This window comes from Neopelma chrysocephalum, unplaced genomic scaffold (assembly GCF_003984885.1).
Source record: "Neopelma chrysocephalum unplaced genomic scaffold, ASM398488v2 Primary Assembly neopelma1_61, whole genome shotgun sequence".
NCBI lineage: Eukaryota > Metazoa > Chordata > Aves > Passeriformes > Pipridae > Neopelma > Neopelma chrysocephalum.
In genome coordinates this window covers 1,758,570-1,783,362 of record NW_020897716.1, presented here as the reverse complement: position 1 = coordinate 1,783,362, position 24,793 = coordinate 1,758,570, and the positions used below count along the sequence as shown (strand labels likewise).

The 24,793-nt window shown below is 35.9% G+C and overlaps 1 protein-coding gene across 1 annotated transcript in view; it reads left to right on the top strand.

Annotated features, from left to right (window-relative positions):
- The window catches only part of STRN (striatin), a 66,703-nt gene that overhangs the window by 29,034 nt on the left and 12,876 nt on the right, over window positions 1-24,793 (top strand). Inside the window, 5 exon segments of the mRNA XM_027681607.1 lie at window positions 8,506-8,641; window positions 10,511-10,646; window positions 14,244-14,354; window positions 17,306-17,449; window positions 20,470-20,606. Coding sequence (XP_027537408.1) covers window positions 8,506-8,641; window positions 10,511-10,646; window positions 14,244-14,354; window positions 17,306-17,449; window positions 20,470-20,606 — 664 coding nt within the window.

Below are 24,793 nucleotides of genomic sequence, written 5' to 3'. Positions count from 1 at the left end.
GGTGAATGTGATGAGGTCAATGTACAATAGAGGAGAAAAAGTACAGGGAAAAACACAAGGAATATAGTTTCAAGTATGCATTTCAATAACAGGAAGATGGAAGGCACATATTAGCTTTTAATTTCCTTAAAGACTTATCCATATAGCAGTGTAAATTGCAGAAAGAACAGATTGGCTAAACTGCCTTCGATACAACTGAACACCCATGTGCTAAATCCACAAAAAATTAAAAATTGGTATTTGATGTTTTTATGCATATAAACCATATAACCATATGGTTGTCTCTTTGGGGAGAGAGGGAGTAATGGAAACAGGAAGCAAAGCTTCCTTTATGTTTTGACTATTGTTTTTTTTGGTAATCAACCAATACTTTCTTAGTGAAATGGAAGAGTGGTGGAGAACAAAATAAATTAGTACTGAAAGAAATTCCAGTAAAAGAATGGGAAAACTCCTTCTCAACACAGTTTGATTTTAGCACAATTTTTTTTTTTTTTTTTGTGTTAGCCTATTAATCTGTGCGTAGTACTTGTTGCTGCTGAGGGACCCCTGGTGGCCTAGTGGTTAGCATGCAGGACTCTCACTGCTGCGACCCAGGTTCAAATCCCAGTCCCCCGGGCAGATGGAGCTCGTTAGCCCTGTGAGGCCATCCATCTATGAGAAGGTCACTCTAAACAAACCTACGTCCTGAGGACCTCACTGCCATTGTCCAAGCTTGCTTGGCCCCGGCAGATGAACCTTAGGATTAAAGGGTGGGCTCAGTTCAGCGCAGGCTGTGTCTCACCTAAAAAATCCATTGCGCAGGCTGGAAAGGTAAAAGACCTTTCCCAAAATCTTCGTTCGCGAAGACTGGCCATTATTACTTGTTGCTGCTACTCAGCCTCCTTCAGCAATACCTGTCATCGACCTCTGACTGTACTTCTGACCATAGCAGAAATCCACACTTCTCTTATTTTTTTAAAATTTTTTTTAAATGCCTTCAATTGTTGTGAGGATGCCCTGGCATTTTCCCTCTGACCTCGGAGATGTATGAAGTGTATACTTTGTGGTGTGCAGGGAGGATATTCCTCCTCTGTTCAGCTTACTACATCCTTTACAGATTTTTGAGTTGTTTGTTATACCAGAACTTGCCTATTATATGAGTTATATCTTGTTGTCTGTCCTTCACACCTATTTCAACAGCTGGGGTTTGGACACCTCAAAGTTCAGCCTTTTTATGGGAAAGGTTGGTGAGAATGTTTGGAGTAATTATTGTGAAGTTGATGCTGTTTGCTTTGGTATGTAGAAGCATAAGATGGTTACTGTAGTGGAAATACTTAATATAACAATATTTATTTGCAGCAGAGAATATGTAAATTGAATTCTACTAGGCCCCAGTTTAGAAAATTGCTGTCTGGTCCCTCATACCTCTCAGCTTAATTTTGTGTATCTTAAAGAGTTGCAGTTACATCAGAGACCTTCCCCTTTTGGTACAGTGATGAACAAACTATTGTTGTCTGAATTTCTTCATCCTTAGGTGAAGTAGCTTCAGATTTTGTGTTACTAGTTGCTGCATCTGTGGCCAAACTTGTATTCTTACATTGCCTATTTATTTGCTAATGCACAGATCGTCTTGAAAACTTTAGCACTCAAGATATCATGTGGATTTTGAATGCACCCTGCAAGATTTTGAATCCATAAGTGAAATGTTAATATGATAACATGAGCTAGATATAGTCCTGTTTTCACTTATTTCATGGAATGTAAAAGGGAATCAGTTTTCAGTTTCTTCAATCAGCTCACTTGCATTACAAAAGATAAGTACCACTTGGCATGACTGGACTCAAAAATAGATACTAAAATAATAACCTCATAATAATGGTTTAAATTCTTAACACTTGCAGTGAGAGAAATGGGTACTTTCCCCCAACAAACTGAAGCAGAAATGAAAGCTACCTGCAAACATCATTTGTAGCCTTGAAAACATGGCAGTTACTTAAGTGTCTTTTAGTTCACTTATTACCTCATTTTTAGTAGTTTTATCTTAGTGAATGAAACCTAAACAGTCAAATTAGTTTACCTTCTTGAAGGTGTGTATTTGATGTGAGTGGAAGCAAATATAATAAAAGAACAGAACTGGAAAGGAATGACCATATACCAAACATATGTATGTATATACATATGGATGAATGTGTGTATTTATAAAATGGTATAGGTAAATTATCTCAGTTCTTGCTACGAGTTTGATCATTAGAACTGTAAATAGCCAATAGAAATTTTTAAAGAAAAACGGTTCTGGGTGATATGTCAGTCTCTCTCTGAAACTGGTCTACTGCCCTTTTTTTTCCTATTGAACTGTATATAGCTTCCACCATCTCTACTTTACATGAGCGAAAAGGCATCAAACCTCAGGGATTCGAAAGCAAATCCAAACACCTTTTCAAAGATTAAAATTAAACATTTTGAAAACTTTACCTTTCTGTTGTACAACAAATCATTCCAACTGACACTTCAGTGAATGAACGTCTTTCTATACCAGAAGGCCTTAATAACTCTTTTGCATCTCTAAATCCTATTAACACTGACCCATGTAATGAAAATGCTGCGTAGTGGCTGATGAATGTTGTGTGTTGACTAGCTTATAAAATGGTTTATTTGGGAAAATTTCTCTGAATTTATCAACCTGAGGTAACATCTGCCACGAAGACTTCCAAAATGGCATGCAAGACTATAATAATGAATTACAAAAAGAAAAAAAATGCAAAATCTGTTTGCTTTATTTACTTTACTGGTGGGGTTTCTTTTTCAACTTTTTCCTGTTTCTCCCTGCCTCCATCTTGCAGTGACCTAACAGGCATTTCAAAGGTACCTGGTTTATGGCAGATAAAGTAGATAAATTGGGTTTTTTTGTGAAGGAAATAGTATGAATGAACCACACTTTTGATTGGCACAGTTCTATGGCTTAAGGGTTTGAGGGATGCTTCTTGCAAATGTCACGTAAGATTCATGGTACAGAAAGAATGGGGAGAAAGAGACAGAGAAGTTGTGCAGCAGTAGAGAGAAAAGAAAAGAGAGGAGAGATGAATAGGGAAATAATTTATAAAGGTTACTCTGGTACTTCAAACATTAGGTTTTATTTTTTTCTTTATAAAATTTGTTTATTTGATATATTATAGTTATCTGACTAGATCTGGCAAAAGAAATGGCCGTTGCTTTTTAAATGCTATTCCTTCGCAATTCCAAATTAGATCCAAACCATTTTGTAAGTATTGCTTACTAGTTGTAATATTTTGCACTAGTTCTTGCATTGTGTGGTGTGAATTCATGAGGTTTCAAAGGTTGTGACAGACTGTTTAGCCTGCCCTGTGTTCTTTGTGTGTAAATTTTGATGATTTTAAGTGTTCCATAATTTTATAAATTATTATTTTGATATTTTCTGTGCTATGTTATGAAAGATTTTACACAGTGTTGAAGGTCTAATGAATTGTTCTTAAAGATAATCCTCATTGAATTTGCATGCATTTATTTAAACAAGTACAGTTCAAAAGAACTTAACTAGCCACATTGAAAAGACTATGGTAAAACATATGATAACTAAATTCTAGGGGGAATAGATAAAACTTATGATGACCATGAAGTAGCATATTTTGATAGTAGGAGGAAACTGAACCAAAGAAAATAGCTCAAGAAAGACTACAGTAGAATAGCTCTGAATGCTGGATTATAACAGGTTCTTTCCTCTACAGGCCCCACAAACATTTTTCAGCCTAACCTGAACTTGTATTTATTTAACTTTACTGTGGTATTTCTTCCTGCTTCTGAATTTATCAATAAAATCCTGGTTTTATTTAAGATAACTGGTGTATGTCTTGGATAAAAGAAACAAACAAAAAAGGCCTCTACTTTTTCCTTTGGGGTATGAGTAGGACATGAGGCAGTTAATGGCCTTGTGGTTGGGCAGTTCATGGTAGAAGTTTGAGACTCTCCCTGGACATGACCACAGACTTTCCAGAGTTATTATCAACAAAGGAGAAGGTAATGATAGATATATTGATTGTGTTAGTTACAAAAAAAATACGTGTCTATAATGTGACTTTAGTCTAAGTTAAACTTGACTTTGCAATAGGAAACATTCTGGATCATGTTGGAAGCAGGAAAGGTATCACTGATGTGCTATTTTAGTTTCCACATAACTTTACCTTATCTATAGGCTGCTACTTTTCACTCAGTGAAAAGTAGCTCTCAACTATACATTTTGTAAAGCTGCTAATATTTCAGTGTCAGAACCAATTGGATTTTTACACAAAATACTTGCCTTGAGACATGTCACTGTTGGGCAGAAAATAAAGAGTTGGGTTTATGGCCTGCAGAGCCCCAGAGAGAGCCAGACTTGCTTTAAATAGTACATGTGGAATATCCACAAATCATATTTTTTAGATTTCATGGGAAGATATTATTATTTTTAGTCTTAAAGGAGCCAATGAGTTAAGACAAATCTGAATATTTGAACAGCCTGTAAAATATAAGTTGGGATCAGATTTTCATAACCATCACAGCTGCAGAAAATTCTGGCAGCTTCTCCTGAGGAGGAAAATATTCCCACGAGTTCAGGTTTATGTTGCTTAGGGGAGGTAAGTACTTCAGTTACCATCCCATTTGTAACAAGAATTTTGTGTTTTAAACAGGGAAGTGTGTTTTATCTTTGGGGATCAGAAGTTCCTTTTTTTAAGAATAATATTCACGAAATCGGTGCAGTGTCCCATCCATTAGCAATAAGATGGAAAACCCAGCAGCATTAATCTAGCTATACTTACCTTCTGGCACTACTTATTGCTATGCTTGTGACAAGCAGTTAGTCCTGTTGTACTTAATCATGTGCAGGCGGGAGTAGCAGGTAATCTCTCTGCCCAAAGAATTTCCTGTCTAATTGGATAAGGCTATTGAAAAGGAGAATGTGATGCACAGAGTTAACAGTATCAGATAGAAGATTTTATATTGGTTAAATGATTTTTGGTTGGTTGGTTGGTTGGTTAGGAAGTGCTAAGTCAACTGGCATGAAACCTCAGGGAAAGAAGTTAGGTGCTGGGGAAAAAACCATACAAGAGTGCTGCTGCAGAGTATGACTGAGAAAGGAGCAGTGAGAAAGAGATTCAGAGCAAGCTGCTGAGGAGCACAGGGTTGGAAGTCCTGCCACAGTCTGGCTGCTCTATGCTCTCTGCTTTGGCAGGTTCTGTAGCTGCTCCTGCTGTCTGAGGTTTCTGACTTGTTCTTCTCCAGTAGTTTTTCTTTAGACTATATGGCTAGGGAAGAAGGAAAAAGCCATCCTAAGTTCTTGCACTTTGAAAATTATGTTCTCTCTTACATATATTGTAATCTGGGACAATCCAGTAAAAGGAATTGTCCTTTTTGAGGTTTTTGATCTCTATTTATTTGCAGCAGGTTCTGAACCTTGCTGTACTATTGCCTCACTCATGCTTGTAATACTACAGTTTGTGCATCAGTCCCCGCTTTTGGAGCTCCATTCTATTGTTTTCACCCCTTTTTTTTTTTTTTTTTTTTGATACTCCAAGCTACAAAAACCCTGGTAATGTTGAATTGAATTTCTTTTTCTAAAGTGGAATTTAAAGTAATTCATTTTACTACCCTACCTATGAATATATTTTTGCCACTTCTGCTTTTTTATGTTGCTTTGTGAATGACCCCGTAAGAAAAACGAACTAACCAGATGGAAAATAATGAAACAAGCAAGCTTGAAATTGCCATCAAAGTACATAACATAAATTAGCTAAGGCCAGACATTTTCTCAAGTATATTTTACATTATTCCTAAGTGTTAATGCTGACAGTAATATCTAAAATGTATTATGTTTATGTGCTGCTAAAGGATGAAAAATAGCTAAATTATTAAATTACTTTGATTTGACTACTAGAGGGTATTGGGATACAATATAGCAAATCAGCCTGTCTGTCAGCTTGAAACTTTTCTCCTTCAGAACCTTTGAATAGTTTAAATATTCTGTCACTTTTGTTTTCTTTTTCTAGTTCTTATGAATTCTTTCTTGGAAGTTGTGCCTTAGCAAAATAATATTCTGTGGTACTATGCTGACTTCGTATATTTTTGTACTGTGCAGTTTTGAAATACATGATAAATAAGCTACTGTGTTTCCCAATGCATGAGATGCCTTTTACCCCTCCTCCCCCTGTGAGTGCAGATACAGGATTATATATATATCCTGCCCACTAAAGTGTGAAATAATGGATAGGATAATTGAATTCAGACCAGTTACTTAGAAAAGATATAACCTGTTTTGGTAGTCACTTTGAACTTAAGTATGAGAGATCGTGATTTAAGATCAAATGAGTTACAGAGCCAAATCTGGGTATGAATTACTGCAAACACGTGGAGCTACAGAAGGATATCTGTTTCTTAATAATAAATTTTGTTAATTGAAATTTTTTATTCTATGTTTGGTGTTAGTTCATACATTGCTGTTTACTGGAGTGTGTCTGATAGTTGCTATCATAGATCAGCAGCCATACTGATTTTACATGGCAGATTTTTACATGGCAAAATACAGAGGAAAGAACAGAAATACAGTTGTGGTTGGATGATTGAGTCCACTAAAAGTAGACCAGAACATGCAGAATTTGCTGAAAGTCAAGAAGTTAGTCAAACAAAGCACATTACAAGTTTTGTCTTATCAAGAATTGTCTTTTGAAAACAGCAAAGCAAAAGTACCATAGGATTTCTATGAAAATATACATTATTACTACAGATTCATGAAGTGTTATAGTCTGCTTAAGGAAAGAGAAAAATATTACAGTGTTTTCAGGTTTGATAGAAACAAGAGGGTCAAAATACTACAGGAAGCAGGGCAAATTGGAAACATGTTTGAGATTGTTCTTATCTAAGCTAGGATGTGGAAAAGTGGAAGGAATATTCTCAGAAAAACCAGTGGCCATGGAAACATGCTGTACATCATGGTATATTATGTTGCTGTGTATGAAAATTTCTAATGGCAAGTGAAATCTCTATTGGTATTTCTGGGCCATAAAGATAAGTAAATGAAAAAAAAAAAAGTAGAATAGCAAAATGTCTTAATGAGATGCAGATATAATGGGGCTATGAAGAAGCCACTCCTGGCAATTATTGTCATGTAAGCATAGAACTACTGGAGCAGAGACTGCGTAAAGAAGGAAGTGTGCTGCTTATTGTGCCTTATTACACATCAAAGCTTTTGCCCTTGGATGTTTCCTGTAACAGACCTTTGAAAAGTGTTATGAAGAAACATTGGAGTAAGTGGGTGATGGAGGGATGACCGGGTGTTTGTTTACACTGCAGGGAGTTTACAAGGCCTTACTATACAGGTGTGTTAGTTGATTGAACTTTTTGAAAGGGATCACAGCAGAAGCAAAATGTAGCTGAAGCAAAGCACTTGCTGGTATTAAGGAGACTGGATATGACAATTTAGAGCTACAATTCTGAAAAGAGAGAGAGAGACTTCTATTGTTTCAGTGGTTGTGAGAATCAAGATGACATGCATTTAGTGATGAACTATGAAAAACAGACTACTGATCAAAGGTAAGAAAACAATAAAGCTTGTCTTCAGTGTTGTAAAGCTATCTAAAGAATGTACAAGGTTGTAAGTTGCAAGTAGTTGTAACAATTCAAAGCGAATGAATTTTTTTTCACGACTTTATCTTTGAGGGTCTAATGGAAAAGTGCATCTTCTGCTTAGAAAACACAGAACGTATTGATAATTTTAGGACTGCTTTATTTGTACTTTTGTCAGTTTTAATAATTGTTACAGTCCTGCTTCTTGGATTCTTCCTCTTCAGTTTGTAATATAACAACCCTTATGCTTCCTGTTCTGAGGCACTGCCTAAATTTCTACCAGTACATTTGTAATCTTATCCAATCTTCATCCATTTCCTTATTTGTTTAATGTAAAAGTCTGTGTAAACATTACTTAGTCATCAATGATATTTTCCCATTATATTGTTTTACAGTGGCAAATTTATCATGTCTCAAAAGTTAATGGATAAATCTAGAGTTTGGTGTTTCCCAGCAAGACAAGGAACATCAGCTAGCAGCAGCAAAATTTTCCTGTACTCCGATGTGCATGTGGGAACCCAACTTGGTAGCTGTAACTCATGTCCTTGTTCCTGAGGCTTTCAGTGATGGCATATCAGTATTGGTGTCGCTTTTGGGCACGTGTCAGATGAATGTTGCTTTAAAATGCTTTTTGAATAAAAAAATTGAAGTGTCTATCCTGGTAATAGCATCCAGATGAAGAATAATTGTTTGCTATAATATGAAAGTTTTATTGGTTCTAATAAGGTAGTTTATGTCTAATGTTTAGTTCTTTAGCCACAAAAATTTATACCTGTTATAGACCATTTTTACTTGTAGGCTAATTCTAGTCTCATATGTTGTTGAACATAATAATACAAAACAAATTGGTAATTGCAAAAGTGACTTTATTGTGATTTCTTTTGTCTCATGATGATGGTTATTGTTGTTGTTTAGGAAACCTGAATTGACTGACTCTGCCTCTCTGCTAGAGACCTTCAAATTTCTTGAAAATGCAGCTGCAGAATTTAGTGATGAAGAAGATGAAGAAGATATTGAAGGAAGAGAGAAAACAATCATTGATACCGCAACAGTGAGTGGAAAAAATAATTGAAAAAGTTGCGAAGAATAGAAAAAGTGAGATTAATGAGATGCCTATAAGCAAAGTATATGACTATGTATGTACACGTGCAAATAGTTAATGCATCTTTATGATGTTCAGTCCAAGCATGTGTGCATAAGAGGAATTATACATGCATTTCTGACTTTGTATGTACAAGTTAAGCTTTTCCATCTAAGTTTGCAGTAACCGATTGAATTTTTTTATTTTCCTTTTTACTATTCCAGTACTATTTTTTGTTATATATTGGAAACAATTTTTAAAGTATCAGATGTCCTTTTTTAAAAATTTTCAGCATAGTTTGAAGGTATTGTTCATAATGTTGCCTGTCAAAAATGCATTGGTTCTTGAATACTTATTGAAAAATTCTTGATAATTAAAATGACTTGTAGAAATTTGTCCTTGTAGAATACAGAACTGAAATACATTTCTCTTTAAATAACTTATGGAAGGAACAAAAAAGTATAACCAAAAGATCTCTAATGCGATTAATAAACTTTTTTTCTTTCTTTGTTCAGTGAAATGCCTGAACCTACCAACCCTGTGATCTAAACTTTGCTATGTTTTGTTCATACGATGACATAAAATAGATACATGCAATCAGTACTCAATTTTATCCTTTTCTTTTAAAAATTAATATTTATTCAGTGAGTTGTGTTTCCTAAGTATTGAAGCAGCTAAGATCGATGTGATTATTTTTGTGGTCAGTTTTAAGAATTAAAACACTTAAAACCCCATCAGTTTTACAGTGTTTTTCAAGAGGATCTTTGTAAACTTGTTCCTGTCATCCGTGGACTGTGAACTAATGTCAGAGGCTCTTCTGTAAAATCTTCTGTAATACAGTATGTTCACTAAGCCTGCTGAAGAAATGAAGCTTGAAGTTTAGAATTGCTTCAGGTTTTGAAGTTTTTTCACTGTATTTAGAGGAAACAGTGAGTCATGTTCATGAACTATGAGATGTTGGCCTATGTACTCAAGTCTTTTCAGACTGACCCTTAGCAAGGTTCCAAGTCAAAATATTTTAATATTATAAATTTTCCTCTTCTGTAGAAGTGGAATTTATGCTGTGGTTTTCAGGTATCATGGCATCAGCTTACCTGTTAGTCAAATAACTGTAAAGCATCTAGTCCATTTTGATTATGGAGGGAAAAGTAAATTTATTGCAGAAAGCATTCAGTGAGGTCTTTCATTAAAATGTGTATTTTTTTCTTTTACCAGAATTTGCTTTTGAGTTCGAAAGGAAAATGCAGTTTAAACATGAAAGCACCACGTTTAAATAACGACAATATCTGAGAAAGTATTCAGGGTGGAATGATTTGCTAAATCTATGCAAATTGACTTTTGACAATTGTGGGGTTTGGGGTTTCGTTTTTTATTTCCTAGACCTGTATTTTGGTCCACATGTAGAGTGATTTCAGAAGTGAAGGTCAGAAAGGCTATTTTCAGAGAAGTAGAGTAAGTTTGGTTTTGCTGAAGTCTTTTCTACAGCATTCTTGTTTTTTTGTTTGTGGGTTTTGTGTTTTAAAATCAGTTTTAAGAGAAAGTTTGTACTTTCCAGTAGTAAAAAAAGATAGTAATGGTCTAGATCAGTGTCAATTCATCATCAATGATTAGTTATTGATGGTCACAGGAAAGAAAGAATTACAGACAAATTCCATTTTGACTTAGAAATTGGAACCAAGTCTGCATACTATTCCAGATTTGCTTATTAATGTGTACTTTTCTACTTCCTCTTCAACTTTCTGTTTGGATTTTGCATAGAAGACAAGACAGTACTGCTCGGTATAAAGATGTGCGTGTAACTTAATTCAGCCTTTTTTCCTGTCCTTTCTGACCTTTCAGATTGTAAGGAAAAGAGTGCTATCTGAGAGCAGTGAAGACAGAGATACAGAAGAAGCTTTGAAAGAGTTTGACTTTTTGGTTACCTCAGATGATGGTGATGGGGAATCGAGAAGTTCAGGAGATGGAACAGACTGGGGTAAGGAAATTGAATGCATCGTACCAGTAAAAAAACAATATGTGCGAAGAATATATTGTGATTGATCAATTGAGAACTCTATCAGGATCATAGCACCTTTTGAGTATTTCTATACTAAATAATTGGCAGACCGAATTTCTTTTGAAAAAATATTCATTTTTCTGTACACTGCTTTAATCTAAGGATTTTTCATGGTTTATGCTTCTGGTAATTTTTCCTTTTGAATATTAAGGCAGGTAGAATTTAAATTTTATGAGTGTTGTTTCAATGTGTTTTTCCAATTACTCATGCTAATGAAGGGGTCTCATAAAGCTGTATTTTACAGTTATGATATGAAAGTTATTTTGTGTTCTTTGCTTTCTCCAGAGAATAATGTGAGTCATAAAGGCTGAATTTCTTGTACCCTTATTGTGAGTTAGCAATTTGAGCAATATAAACACTTCAGTTGCTCAACCTTTCCTTCAAAATTTAGCAGAATAATTTATCTTTAAGCCCACTACTCATAGAGAGACATTTCACAGACTGTTCTCTGTCCTTTGATTTTCATGTCCTGCAACCCAGAATGCCAGCATCCACTTTATGTTGACATAATTATTTGCCTAAACCCATTGTGTAGGGAAGGGAAGAAAGAAGAAAACTGTTTAAATATATTGACGGGGAGTTGTTTCCTACTTAAGCTGCTCTGGAAAGTCTTAAGGATAAGTGAATACAGAGGGAGCTATTGACAGTGAATGGGAAATAACTGAGCTTTATAATGGAACTACAACTGTGACAGATCAATAAGCCATGGTAGCTGTAGCTCTCACGTGAGCCATCAGCTCTGAGGTGCTCTATTTTACTGAAGCCGTGTCAAACTCCTGGTTGGACTTCAAATTATTGTGTGATGTAGTCTTTCTGCTTAAGAGGATGTGTTGTAATATCATTAGATATAGCAGTCAGTATTGTATTCACAAAAAAATTTAGGAATATTACTCTTTTTTATGATAAAGGTTTTTCTGATACTTATCTTTAATATTAAAATTTTATCCATTTATGCTTGGTAAGTGTAGCTATTGTTTGTGTCACAGTAAAGTCAGTATGCCAAGAGGAGCTTTGTGTTCTCAAATTCACACTTCTGGTTTATTTTTACTTTCATTGATGAAAGCTGAGTACAAATGTGCAGAAGTCTAACATTTAAAATAAATTGTCATGAAAAGTAGTAGTCTAGAAATGAGTTAGAGGTTTTCATGTTTTTCAGTTACTTGTTTCACAACCTGTGTCTTTTATGATAACTGTGTATAAGACTAAGCTTCTTCAAAGAACTGCCATTATGAATCACTGATGTTACTTTAAGTGTAACTGATGTTGTGTAGTGATCTCAGAAGCAAACAGACGAAATTCTTTCTTTGGATCGCAAGTATCAGTTATAGTAATCTGTTGAATCCATTTAGCTTGAAAGGTCCTCAGATATGTTCAGGTAATTTTTAAACTATAAAGCACTTGAACAGGAGTAGTTTAGGATCCACTTCTGAAATTGAACAGAATCTGTAGGACATGTGGGAAGCATCCTGGAACAGTCCGTAGAAAATTAATATATTAGGTATTTTACTGGCAACAACACAGTCTAATAAAAAGCTATTTAAACATTTTTTTTTTTTTGCTGGAGGAGAGGAAAAAAAAAATCTTGTCCAACCAGGGAACTTGAAACCTAATCCCAGAAAGAATACATACTTGTTTCTCTGAAGCCTGATTTTCTCATATCTTATTTGAGTTCTTCATGCAGTTTTTGATCATTAGTGGTAATTGGGGCATATGTATTAAGAGGACATGACTTAGCCCATAGACTATTTTAGAGTCTCTCTTCAACTTAATAATACCTGTTTTCATAGCTTCTGCAAAGGACTTATGCTGCTAAAATTTGCATCTTGAATTAGTCTGTCACTCATGAATACAGAATCATGACTGGAGGGTTCAAAGGAAGGAGGGGTCATCTCAAAAAGTATTTTGTTCTTCTGTGGTGTAAGTCTAAGCAGAGTCTGTTTTCTCAATTGCTTGCACATTAGGTAGTTATAGGCTGCTAAGATACTCTTTTTGCTACCACTGAACACTCACAGTAGTCTCAGCCCCTCCTTGTAACTGACTTGCTCCAGCTGCCTTAACCATCTTAGTGGCTCCCTTAGACTTGCTACGCTACACCAATAGTGGGTACTTAGCGTTATACCTAAAAGGTTTCTGAGTATTACAGATATTATACTGGATGCAGTACTCAGAGGTGTGGTTTTACAAGTGCCGGATAGAGGGGAACAGTCACTTCCCTCACTGGTTACGTTCTTGTTAATACAGCCCAGGATGCAGTTGATTGCTTTTCCTGCAAGAGTATGCTGCTGAATCCTGTTGAATTCGATGTTTATGGAGGATTCCTAGGTCTCTTTCAGCACGAATCATTTCTGACAAGTCAGTCCCTGTAATAACCCATGTCTGGTTTTTGTCTTCTGTCCAATCATAGTGACTCGTTCAGATTGTGATTAATAGTGTTCTGCTTCCTCTACAGACATGTAATTTCTGCAGCTTAGTCTGAGGATAAGTTTATTATTGTTCATATTTTTAAAAGGTCTAGAATAGCTTACTGATCTGCAAAGCAAAGTTGGTCTGAAAGGAATTAATTTTTAAATAAAAAGATTGAGATTTTAATGAGAAAATAAAGCAAAAAGTTAACGAATTTCAAAAAATTTCGTACCTGTAGTGGTTATGAAAATAAATATATATATGGAAAAGCTGTATTACCTCCCCTTCTCCTGCAAATTATTTTTCTAAGCTGCCTCAGTACAGTCTCTCCATATATGGGAAAAATGACTTGGAGATTTGAACTCACGTAACATGTTTTGTTCAAAATCTCCAAATACCGTACAATTGGAAGGATATTTCTTCTCTGTATCATGTCACAGTGGAAGCAATTTGGGAGAAATATTTAGAAAAAAAAACGAACCAAAGAAAACAAAAAAGGGGATTTTTTTTTTGTTAGGCATGCTGAAATATTTTGGGATTTTTTTCCAAAGATTAATAATTCAGGCTTTCACCTTTTTTGCTAAATTTCGTGGCTTTAGTGCTTTAAGATTTTGTTTAAACCATGGTGACATGTATACTATGTTCCAAAATTATTTAAATGTGCTACTGCTTTGTGTAAATGACAACATAGCACAAAGACAATAAAATGAGAAATTGAAATGCAGTAATGCAACATCTGAGTTGTAAAGTTATGTTGATGAGTAACATAGCTGTTTCTTCTAGATGTAGTAATTCTTTCCCTGGAGGAGAGAAAAAACCTGAAAAATATGTCCTGATTTATTATAAAGTAAATGTTGCTTACATTTATGAACAGCTATGTGCTTGGTTGTAAGAATTAGACATGTGAAATTTCATCTCAATTTATTAAGAAAATTCTGAGCAAATAGAAGTGGAATGTGAGTAGCAGTTTTACGGCTTTCACAAGCTTGGTGCTATTTCTGTCTGTTTAAAATAAAAGACAAATGCCATTGACAGCAGCTGTTGCCTCCTTCAGTGGAGATCACTTGGTGACATTATTGAAAAAGGATGTTTCATTTGTTTCACTTTGTTTAGAAAAGGAAGACCAGTGTCTCATGCCTGAAGCCTGGAATGTCGACCAGGGAGTTATAACCAAACTCAAGGAACAATACAAAAAGGAGCGCAAGGGGAAAAAGGGGGTGAAGAGTAAGTGGAAAACATTGCACTTTAAAATCATAAATCTCACATCTTTCACACCCTTAATTCTATCTCTCTTTCAATGTTTTCCTAAAATTACTTACTCTTTTACTTTGCTGCTCCTGACTGCTTTCCTGTTCACCAGTTCTCAGGGGTTGAAATTAATGACAGACAATCAAGTTGCCCGATAAATAGTTGGGGATTAGATATAACTTCTTCCAACCAAGTGTTGGATTAGTTAAAAATTCTTACTTTGAGCATATTTTGTACTTTTGTTATTTAGATACTTAAATTGTAAAAGGCATTGGTTTAATAGTTCACACTTTAATATAGAAGACTTCAGAACCCTTTCTTAGCTGGAAACATGCCAATTTCACAGGAAGAGTAAAGTCTGGTGTATAAATAAATAAAGAAACCAAACTGGAAACTGTCTTGAGTATCCTATTAGATGACAGTGGGAGAAAACAGGTTAATTTCTACCCCTGTTTATACTTAACATTCACAACATGAAAGTCATGCTATCATCATAATTTGTTATGCAGGGCTCGAAATAGGAAGCAACTATGACCATCAGTTTATTTGTAAATCACAGGATTTCTTTATTAACTTTCATACCTCTGGGACTAGCCTTTAAAAAAGTTGGATATTGTTACCCAAACAAAAAACTATGACCAGTATCTGAAATACAGTTTCTAGCCCTGTATTATTTTTTTGTTATATTTCTTGAAATACAGATATATTTTGTAAAATCAGCGGCTTTTGATAAGTAAGCCTTAAAACTTTTTGAACTTAGACGGAGTGTTTAAAATGAAACACTGTATTCACAGCAATATTTCAAACATCTAGCCATATTGAGAATTCATGTGTGAAAGATGTATATTAACAATATTGCATGTAGCCTGGTAAGAAATTTGAGGGATGTTTCTCCCTTTGTGGGAAGATGCTTATGAATACCGAGGAAATTCCTGCTTCCAAAGAGATATGCACAATGATGCAGAAGTGTCAGATCCTCCCATCATTGAGGCTGACTTGATATGTTACTTTTTGTATTGATACTCTGATGAGATCCTGCTCAGCAGTTGGTTATGTTACTGAAATTGTTATCAAATACATACTCTAAACGTCCTTTTTTTCTTTTTTAATTAAAAAAAGTAAATAATTACTATGTTTTAAATTTCTCAAGAGATATTTTTGTCATCTTTGGGATCATTTAATTTACTGAAATTTAATTGCAAGTCTTACAAGAAGCTGAGCTGGCCAACTAAAGTGTTCATGTTTCACAAAATTGATTCTAAATTTCTTCATAGTTAAGGTAGACAGGCCATGCCAATATATGACTTCAGTGAAATTGATTTTTGTAACTTGTCTGTTATTTTTAAAATATACAGACATACTATGTAGTTCAGGGTAATAGCTGTAGGGTTAGCTTAGCAGAAATTATTTAATCAAACTTGAAATTCTATTCTTGAACAGCTGTTGAGAATTTTTATTTTTGATAATAAAACTTAATTGTTAGTATAGACATAGATATTATTGGAACATATTTTATATATTTATGAGAAAAAATCATGATGTAAAGGCAGCACTTGGACATCCAGTGCTCCTTCATGAAGATAACTACTGCTCAGTACCTTTACAGTAGCTTTTGGATTGACTCGATTGGTTTGATCTTGGAAGACAAAATGGTTTACTGCAGCAGTAAGATTAAGCATCTTTCCATGGACAAACCATTGTTGGAAGGGCATCAATGCAGAAAAATCAGGAAGAATCACAGCCTGTTTTCAGCTATTCATGATATTGCACAATAGTGAAGAAGAATGTGAGGAAGGCAGTCTGGAGGAAAAGAAGGGACTAAATATTTTGACATTAATTTTGTAAAGTTTGTTTCTATGACTTTAATCCCATCGTACATGGTGCTTGGACACTGAACTGCTACTAAGTAAAATATTGTTTTTATAAACCAGATATTATATAAAACAATCTTGCAAAATCCTTCTTAGTGTTTTCCTTGATTGAGTAATATTTTGGTGACAGACAAGTTAAATACGATTCAGTTTATTATCAGTCATTATGGTTAGGGTGGACAAAGTAGAGTTTGCAACTGCATTAGTAAACTTATGATTTTGCAAGGCTGTAGTAAACATTCCTGTGAAGTAGTAAGAGAATAGAATCATAAAATCGTTTTATGAGAAAATACATATATTAGAGTACACTGCTGTGTTAAAGCTGCTTAAAAATAGCTGTATTATTTACTGGTCTAGGAAAAAACATAATGGACTATGGGTAAGACATTTTCCCATTCTTAATTAAACTTACAACAGGAAAAACTACCGAAGATATGTTTCAGCCTCAATCCTATATAAAACAGTCAAAACAGGGATGTGGGAAAATGATGGAGCAAAGCACAGGTAAGTGTCAAGAAGGGCATGGGTCTTCACCATATGTAGTTTCAGGAAGTAGGCCAGTGAATCCAGTTGCATTATATTTTAATATAAGTATAACTTTTTGGATCATGTAGTTCACAATACTACACTACTGCACAAATAAATTTAAAATAATAATGTTGTCATAAGAATATGCTGCGCAAAGTACCTGATGCACAAATTCTGAAATATTCACAGATGTCAGCTATTGTTTTGGAAAAGTAAATATTCTAATAATCAGTGTGACTCAGTTGGAGGCATTCTTCAGCATCCCATAAAAGTAGCAGTATGAGTTTATACGTATGGGGAAAATTGTGCGTTCTCAATTCTCAGTTGCTTCTATCGCTTTCTTTTCAAGAAATTCATTTCATGCTGGATGATTAGTTACTGCTGAAAATAGGTGCTCATTAGTTTTTCTGTGGTAATGTCATAATGCAAGGTAGGATCCATTGTTGCATGTGCTGCTGTAGCATATCTAAGTAGTGTCATCGTGAACTATGCATAAACCATTTAATTTTTTGGTTTTTTTCTGGTTAGGGCCCAACAGGTCAAAGCTGCAAGATATGCTTGCAAACTTGAGAGATGTTGATGATCTCCCTTCGTTACAGCCATCTGTTGCACCTTCTTCTAGGCCCAGTAGCTCAAGGCTCATTGAACATGAGATAAACAGGACGGATGAAGGTAAATATTAAAGATGTGCATAACACCTTAGTAAAGGATGGATGTTTATAGTTCCTTCTTAAAGATTATCCTCTAAGACTTTCCGAGCACTTTACAAATTACGATTCAGCAAATTCCGATTCTGTCTAAGTGCAATAAATGGCATTGCCATTCCTTCTTTCTGGTCCCTATTAGTAAGGTCAAGACACCTACCTAAGGTCAAGTCTTGGTTGAATAACTTTGAACATGATAGAAAAAATAATTTGGCACATGGTGGCTTTGTAATATGACGATCTTAAATCACTTGCTTTTGTTTGTGCTCAAACCTGGTAGCCAAGTGGGGAACATAAACTTTGAGGACATAAGAGCATCTTTTTTTCTCCCCATACACATAATTTTAAATGTATTTATGTATATATACACGCATACATACAAATGTGCTCTTTTTCTTTAAGTGAAAGATAGAGGCTCTGCAGGTAAACACAGGTGGCTAGCTATAGCTTTTAAATGCATGTGGTGATTATGTAGTGAATCATACAGAACAACTTAGAGCTTGCCTCTGTGTTTCTTTCCATAATGTGTTCCAAACATTAAAAAAAATTCTGTGTGGAAGACCACACATCTTTGCAATGAAGCGTGTGGTTATCTTCACTAGTATTATGTCTGAAAAATGCTGAACCATCTATTTGATTCAATATTTGAATGCTATAATATGAAGCATAATAACATATAGTGTATGAGGCTATATTAATTTGTCAAAGATCATATTGCAGCCTTCTAGTGCCTAAAGGGAGCCTACAAGAGATCTGGAGAAGGACTTTTTGCAAGGGCATGTAGTGATAGGACAAGGGGGAGTGGCTTCAAACTGAAAGAGAGCAAGTTTAAATTAGGTATTAGGAAGAAATTCTTTACAGTGAGGGTGGTGAGATGCTGGAACAGATTGCCCAGAGAAGTTATGGATGCCCCATCTCTGGAAGAGTTCAGTTCCAGGCAGGATGGGGCTTTGAGCAATGTGGTCTGATGGAAGGTGTCCCTGTACGTGGGAGGACGGTTGGAACTGGATGATCTTTAAGGTCCCTTCCAACCCAAACCATTCTATGATTCTATGATATCATGTGCCCTATTTAAATGGTAAATACATGTTTTGAAAAATGAGCAAAACATGAGTTCCACTTAGCAGTCTTTCAGTGAGTGTGAAATAGTAGGTCGGCCAAGTTATAATTAAGATGCATAAAAAGTCCCAGCATGTGGCATAGTTACCAAAGATCTCAGTAGTTCTGTTTCTTTCATGCTCAGTGATTTTCTTTATGAAAGAAGGGGGTAACTTAGCAACGCTTGGGGAAGTGGAGGAATTTTTTGTTGAATGTTTCCTTTCCAACTTTTCTCACATGTACTGAGAGCTATGTTAGCAGAGCACTATTTTCATGTCCTTTCAATAATGTGTTTTTTAATTCAGACACTCAAATGCACTCTCACAAAAAAAGAGGAGGACAGCTGATTGTTATCAGTCTGAGTTCAGTATTGCAAACTATGAGCTGTGTATTCCTTTGTAAAACTGAGACATCATGATATTTTTGGCATACAATTTTTTTATTCTAGTAACTTTTCAGATTTGATGTCCTGTATGTATTGTGTATTGAGTGGAATATTTTATCATAAATTCAAAAGAGAAAAAGAGAATGGTAGTGTAGACTTCAGGGTGAAGAAGGTAAGAGATGTTTGTGATTAAAAGGTAATAACTAAGAGACCTGATCGAACAGTAGAGCTTGAAAGGCTTTTATTTGGTTGTAAAAAGTAGTGGAAAGCAAACAACACGCAATAGAGATGTGAATGTGGAATGGAAAGATTAGCTTACTTTATGCTGGGTGAACTGAAGGTGAATTGGATGGCATCTGAACCTGATGCCTTTGGGACAAGAGGGAAGCAGACTGAACAGATCAGGCTATTGATTGTAAACTGCATTTTTCTTGGTTTTAACTTAGTGTCGGTGCTGTTAGACTTAAAAAGATGCTGAGAATGAGGTGGCATTTCCTTCTCTCTCTCTCCCTGATTCCAACAGTATTTGCCAAGGCTTGTATTTACAATGGAGCTAAAAGGGGAAAAGATTGTAATTTATTTAAAAACCCTTGTAATTTGAGACAAAAGGTTTATAAAGATCAGTGAAGTTTCTTGTATCCAGAAGAGAACACATTTTCATCTATTCAGTCCCCCTTTTGTGCTGTATAGGCTTGGAGAACTATTGTACAGGGAACTTGGTAAAGGCACAGCTTTTGAGTTGTACCACTTGATGCAGAGCTTTATATGGTATAAGTGTGTGTGCTGTACTCCTTAGCCTTTGATCTTCCTGTTTCTAGAGAATCTGCCTATGGATGTGTTCATGTTACAGTGATTGGAGCTCCAATAGGCATACTATAGAAGCTGTTAACTAGTAAGTTTGGATACTGCTAGTACAAACATGGAATTCAATGCTGAGTAGCCTGTTTGATAATTAAACTGATTTTACAAGTAGAAATGAACTGTCAGCTTCTGGTCGTATTGTTCGATTGGAGTGCATGTAAACAGCATCATTGTGGACGTGCTTTTGGATGTGTGTGGATACCGTTTTAGGAAGGTGTGGATACCATGGTAGGAAGGAAGAGTCCAACTGCTCCCACCAGCTATTCTTATATGCTTTTTTGTTGCTTCTTCAACGCCTATTTGCATATTTTGTGGCAGAGTTGGGGAAGGGTCTGAGCTGTTCTGTGTTACTTGTGCATTATTTATGGGTGAATGGTAGTGTCCTCTTCCCGCCTGTGGCTAGTTGCACTTACTGAGTCATGCACACCTCAAGTGCAAGTATGTTCAGAGGATGCTGTTTATTGGTAAGTACAGTGATTATCTTTAGAACAGCTATTTTTTTATGCATCTCTGTATATCTTTTTTCCCCTCAGCTACTTGTAAGATGTTTAGCATTTTGAAAGTGGAAAATCTACTTTTGTTATTCAATGTTGTATAAACCCAAGTTTCAAGATTTTTTTTTGTTTTGTTTTGGTTTCTTGCAGTGGAAGCTTTAACATTCCCTCCTTCTTCAGGGAAATCTTTCATTATGGGAACAGATGAAGCCCTTGAAAATGAGCTGGGTCTTGGAGAACTGGCAGGCCTTACTGTAGCAAATGAGGCAGATTCGCTGACTTATGATGTAAGTGGTTATTATTGGTAACTCAAGGTCTTACTGTCTTTTTGTTGAAGGCGGATGCAAGTTACATGTGTGTAGACTCAGCAGAAAACATTCTCCAGATGAAATTATGCTGCCAGAGGTTGTCACAAATTTTTACTTGATAAAATTGTTTTTCCCATACACAGCAGCCTTCAAGCTCTCTGCAAGCCCCACTCCTTCTCACTTGTCTGCCATGTCATGCGAGTAGTTGAAAGTAAACGTAATTAGTTATAGTGATACATGTGGGTGTGTGTAACCCCAGTGACTGAGCAAAATTAGGAGCTGTACGGCCAGTAGATTGAGGGAAGTTTATGTCCCTTCTGCTTGGTCTGCATGGAGTTTTGGGCCCCTCCACTTCAAGAGGGTTTTAGAGAAATTGTAGAGAGTCCAGTAGCATGTGACTGATGAGTAGATGTTAAAGGAGCTACTCTTGTTCAGCTCTTAGGAGGCTGAGGGGTGCTCAAATAGCAGTCTGCAGGTATTGAAAGGATGCTTATAACGATGACAGAGCCAAGCTTCTCCATAGTGCCAGGCATTAAAAGAAGAGGAAACAATAGCAAATTCTGGCTTGGGAGGTTCAGGTAAGACACTGGGGGAGAAAGTGTTATGTAGGAGGTGACAGTGAAACAACTGGCCCAGAGACACAGTGGAATCCCTCTCCTGGGAGATGTTCAAGACTTGGCTGGGGTAGACCTGTGGTTTACATTAGCTGGTGTGGGCAGTAGTCTCATTTCAAATGGGAAAATGGACCAGAGACTGTTTAGGAGGGTTTTGTGGCCAGCACTTCTGTGGCTATATATGTAGCCTACGGCTTGTTTTTCTTTCACTTTTTATGAAAAACTTTCCTTAAAATTGCTTCTTTTCAGTCATACATAATTTTTGTCTGTATTTCTGATTTCTTGGGAAAAGATACTTCAGGTATTACTTTACTAATGTGCTCCTTGTGATCTGTCAGCTTCGGATCAATCCTGCTATTGTATTGCCCAGCTCTGTCAAGGTTGAGGGATTTCAGAGATCGTTTTCAGTATTGTGTGTTGGTGAAGAATCCTACCTTTCAGTAAATCTGACCCTTAAGTAATCACCATCTGGGATTATACTATCACAAGTCAAGTCTGAGACTCCAGAAATAACCTGCGGGTCCTTACTTTGAAGTTCTACCCTTGTGTGTACTTGTAAAGCAATAAATTATAAAATTAATAAAATTTTAGACACATTTTGAGAGTGCTATTGCAGAGATATGCTCTACTACTATAGCAAGTTTGTGAGCATGTGATGTGTTGTGAATCATCTCGATTGCAATAATACAGAACATTTCTGCTAAAATTCAGTATTTCAGCATTATCTCCTATTTTGGGCTCAGTTCTTAATTTTTTTGCTCATCTTCTCTAATTATGCTTTCAGAAAGGGTTAAGATGGTGTACAAATTAATTGCTTTTACAGGTACACCTAAAACTTAGATGCTGAATTTTTAAATTCAGAGGACATAACAAACCTAAACCATCTGAATGAGATGGTAATGCTTTCATTGCTTGACTTCACTGTTCAAGTGTCCATATAAACTGTTTTGTTTGTTCATGTCTCCGTATCCTGAATTAACAGCTTTCATTTATGGAATTCAGCATTTCTTTAGCCACTCCTATCCTATCCTGCATGGTCGAGAGTACTAACATCTGTTCGTTCATTTGTTAAATGCCTTTATGGAGTTCTATGATCAGGAATTCATAGTCATGCTTACCTCAACTCTTACCTTTTTTTAGTGCTGATGATTAAAAAAACCCCACAATATTTACAAAGCTACTCACTATTGTCACTGTGCACTTCACTGAAGCAAAATGAAAGCCTGGTTTTTCTATTTCAAGTTTCACTGGAAGTTTAGCTTACAGATAATGTTTCTGTTTTGACCTATTTCATATCTTCTTCCAGCTGCCAAGTGGGAATCAGGAAGGATTAGTGAAAATGTAGTGTATTATTTTTAAGTGTCAATTTTGAATCATATGGAGAATAAAGTTGAAAGACAATGTACATCTGTCTTTAAATATATTTGCTCTCAAGAGCTGCAGGCATTTTCCCATTTTCAGTCCCTTTCATCCCACTGACATTTTTACTAGATTCTTTTTTCTAAAACATGGCAGCATTAGCCTACCTCATTTCATGGTTTCAGTTTCTACATATTGGTTTGACTGTCTATAAGTTAAAGAATGGTTTTCACTCGGTAATGAATATTATGAATTTATTACTTGAAAGAGAAATTTCTTCTTCTATGAGTACATTTTTAGAATATCTAACAAGGTGATATTTTCCAGATTGCTAGCCGATAATCAGAAGTTTATCTTTTCTTTTTCCTTGCTTTACACATTGTTATCTTAGCACTGGTCTTTCACTTCAGTTGGTTCTGGTTTTTTATGTAGTCTTCTGGATAGATTAAGCAGCTTCATAAGATTATAATAGAGGTTTTGGACTTTGCAGTAGTCTCTTGCTTGATTTCCTACAACTTTGAATGAGAGAAGTGTCTGGAACCCTACTTGCATGTCATTGCTGTTTCTGGACTTTTTGATTTGTCTGTGTAGATGCAAATATTATTATTAGTGGCAAATCCTGATCAGGTGCTAATTTTGGGGTTGAACATCCCCCCAAACTGCTTGTCACAGTTGCATTTCAGTGGGGAAAGATAGAAGGAGCTTGGCTGTTGTGTTTACTAACCAAGCCTCTCACAGCTTGAGAGAGACTGGTGGGTGGAGTGATGTCGTGCAGCGAGTTAAGTGGTGCATCAGAGCTAGAACCTGTTTCCTCTGCTGCTGGTCTACTGGCTGGGACTGCCCTCCATCTAAGTCCCTCCGTTCTGCTTCCCAATTTATAAGTTAATCATCTTGGACTCCTTTGGAAGGGCACCTTTGACTAAATGAGAAGCAAATGAAGACTATTACCCTACCAGAACTGGAATTCACTGTTAGGCCATCTGAGGTGTCTTCGTGGCTTTTGCAGATGTGATGCAGGACCTGTGCTGCTGGTATGGCAGCTGGAGGGCAGGCGGGTTCCCTTCGTCACCTGTTTGGCATTGAGTGCCTGTGTTGAGGCAACCAAATTCCTCTCCAGATATCTGTGAATACTCTGTACATCTTGTACCCTTTTTGCTGAGGCTTTCTTGGCCAATCTCCAGAAAACCTGCCAGAGCTGCTAACTGTGCAGTCCTGCCCCATCCTTGTACCAGCTCGAGCATTTGTCTGTTCCCTCATTGAGCCAACTTGGCTCAGTAAACTGGCAAAGAAACTGACTTGTCTCCCCAAGCAAGGCAGTGTATAATTATTAAGAAATACCAAAAGAAAGACTAAGCCTGCATTTGTTACAGCTCCTTTGTCCTGGTTTAAAATGTACAGAACTTCTTAATTGATGCATTTTTTTATTATTAAATCCAGATGTAACAAAACCTAAGAAAAAGCACTTCTGTTCTTAAAACTCCTCTTCCTTCCTCCACTGCCTACAATAAAATGTAGATTCTTGGAGAAGCTCAAAACAGTTGTCTCTTCTTTGCACTTAAAGATATAAATTATTTCGGATTATCTGTAGATTTCAACATAATAAAATATCAGTACAATTGCTTATTTTCTTGGTTTTCCATAACCATAGTGGTTATGGAAAGGTAAATTTAGCTTGTGGCATTGTTGACTGACAGAGTGAAAAAGTCTGTTCAGCATTTTGTGTCAGCATTTGTTCAGAGGAGCAATATTGGAGTAATTGTTATTTTTTTAAAAGGCTTTCTTTTTGGATCTTCTAAAATGCATTTATTGCCAAATAATTGTGTCTGTATACATGATAGCTTATCACTTGCCAGTTATATTCTTAGTATGTAGCCAAGTCTTTTTTGCCTTTTTTTTTTTTTTTTTTCATTTTCTGGCAACCTTTACTTGTCTTGCATTATTACAGAGCTTGAGTTGCCTTAGATGAGTAAGTTAGGTTGTGTTCCTTTCTGTGCTTCTAGAATCTTCTGTTTCTCTCAGCTCTTTACTTCAGAGGTGCCATGTCAGTTGTATTTTGGATATTCAGGGACCGCCGGTTGCTTGAGTCAAGCCCAGTGTTAAAGTGAATGAGCTAGTAGGTACAGATCAAATTTCAAACACCTAGCTGATTTCATTTAAGTATCAGTGCTTTTAAATTGTGTAATTTTACAGACA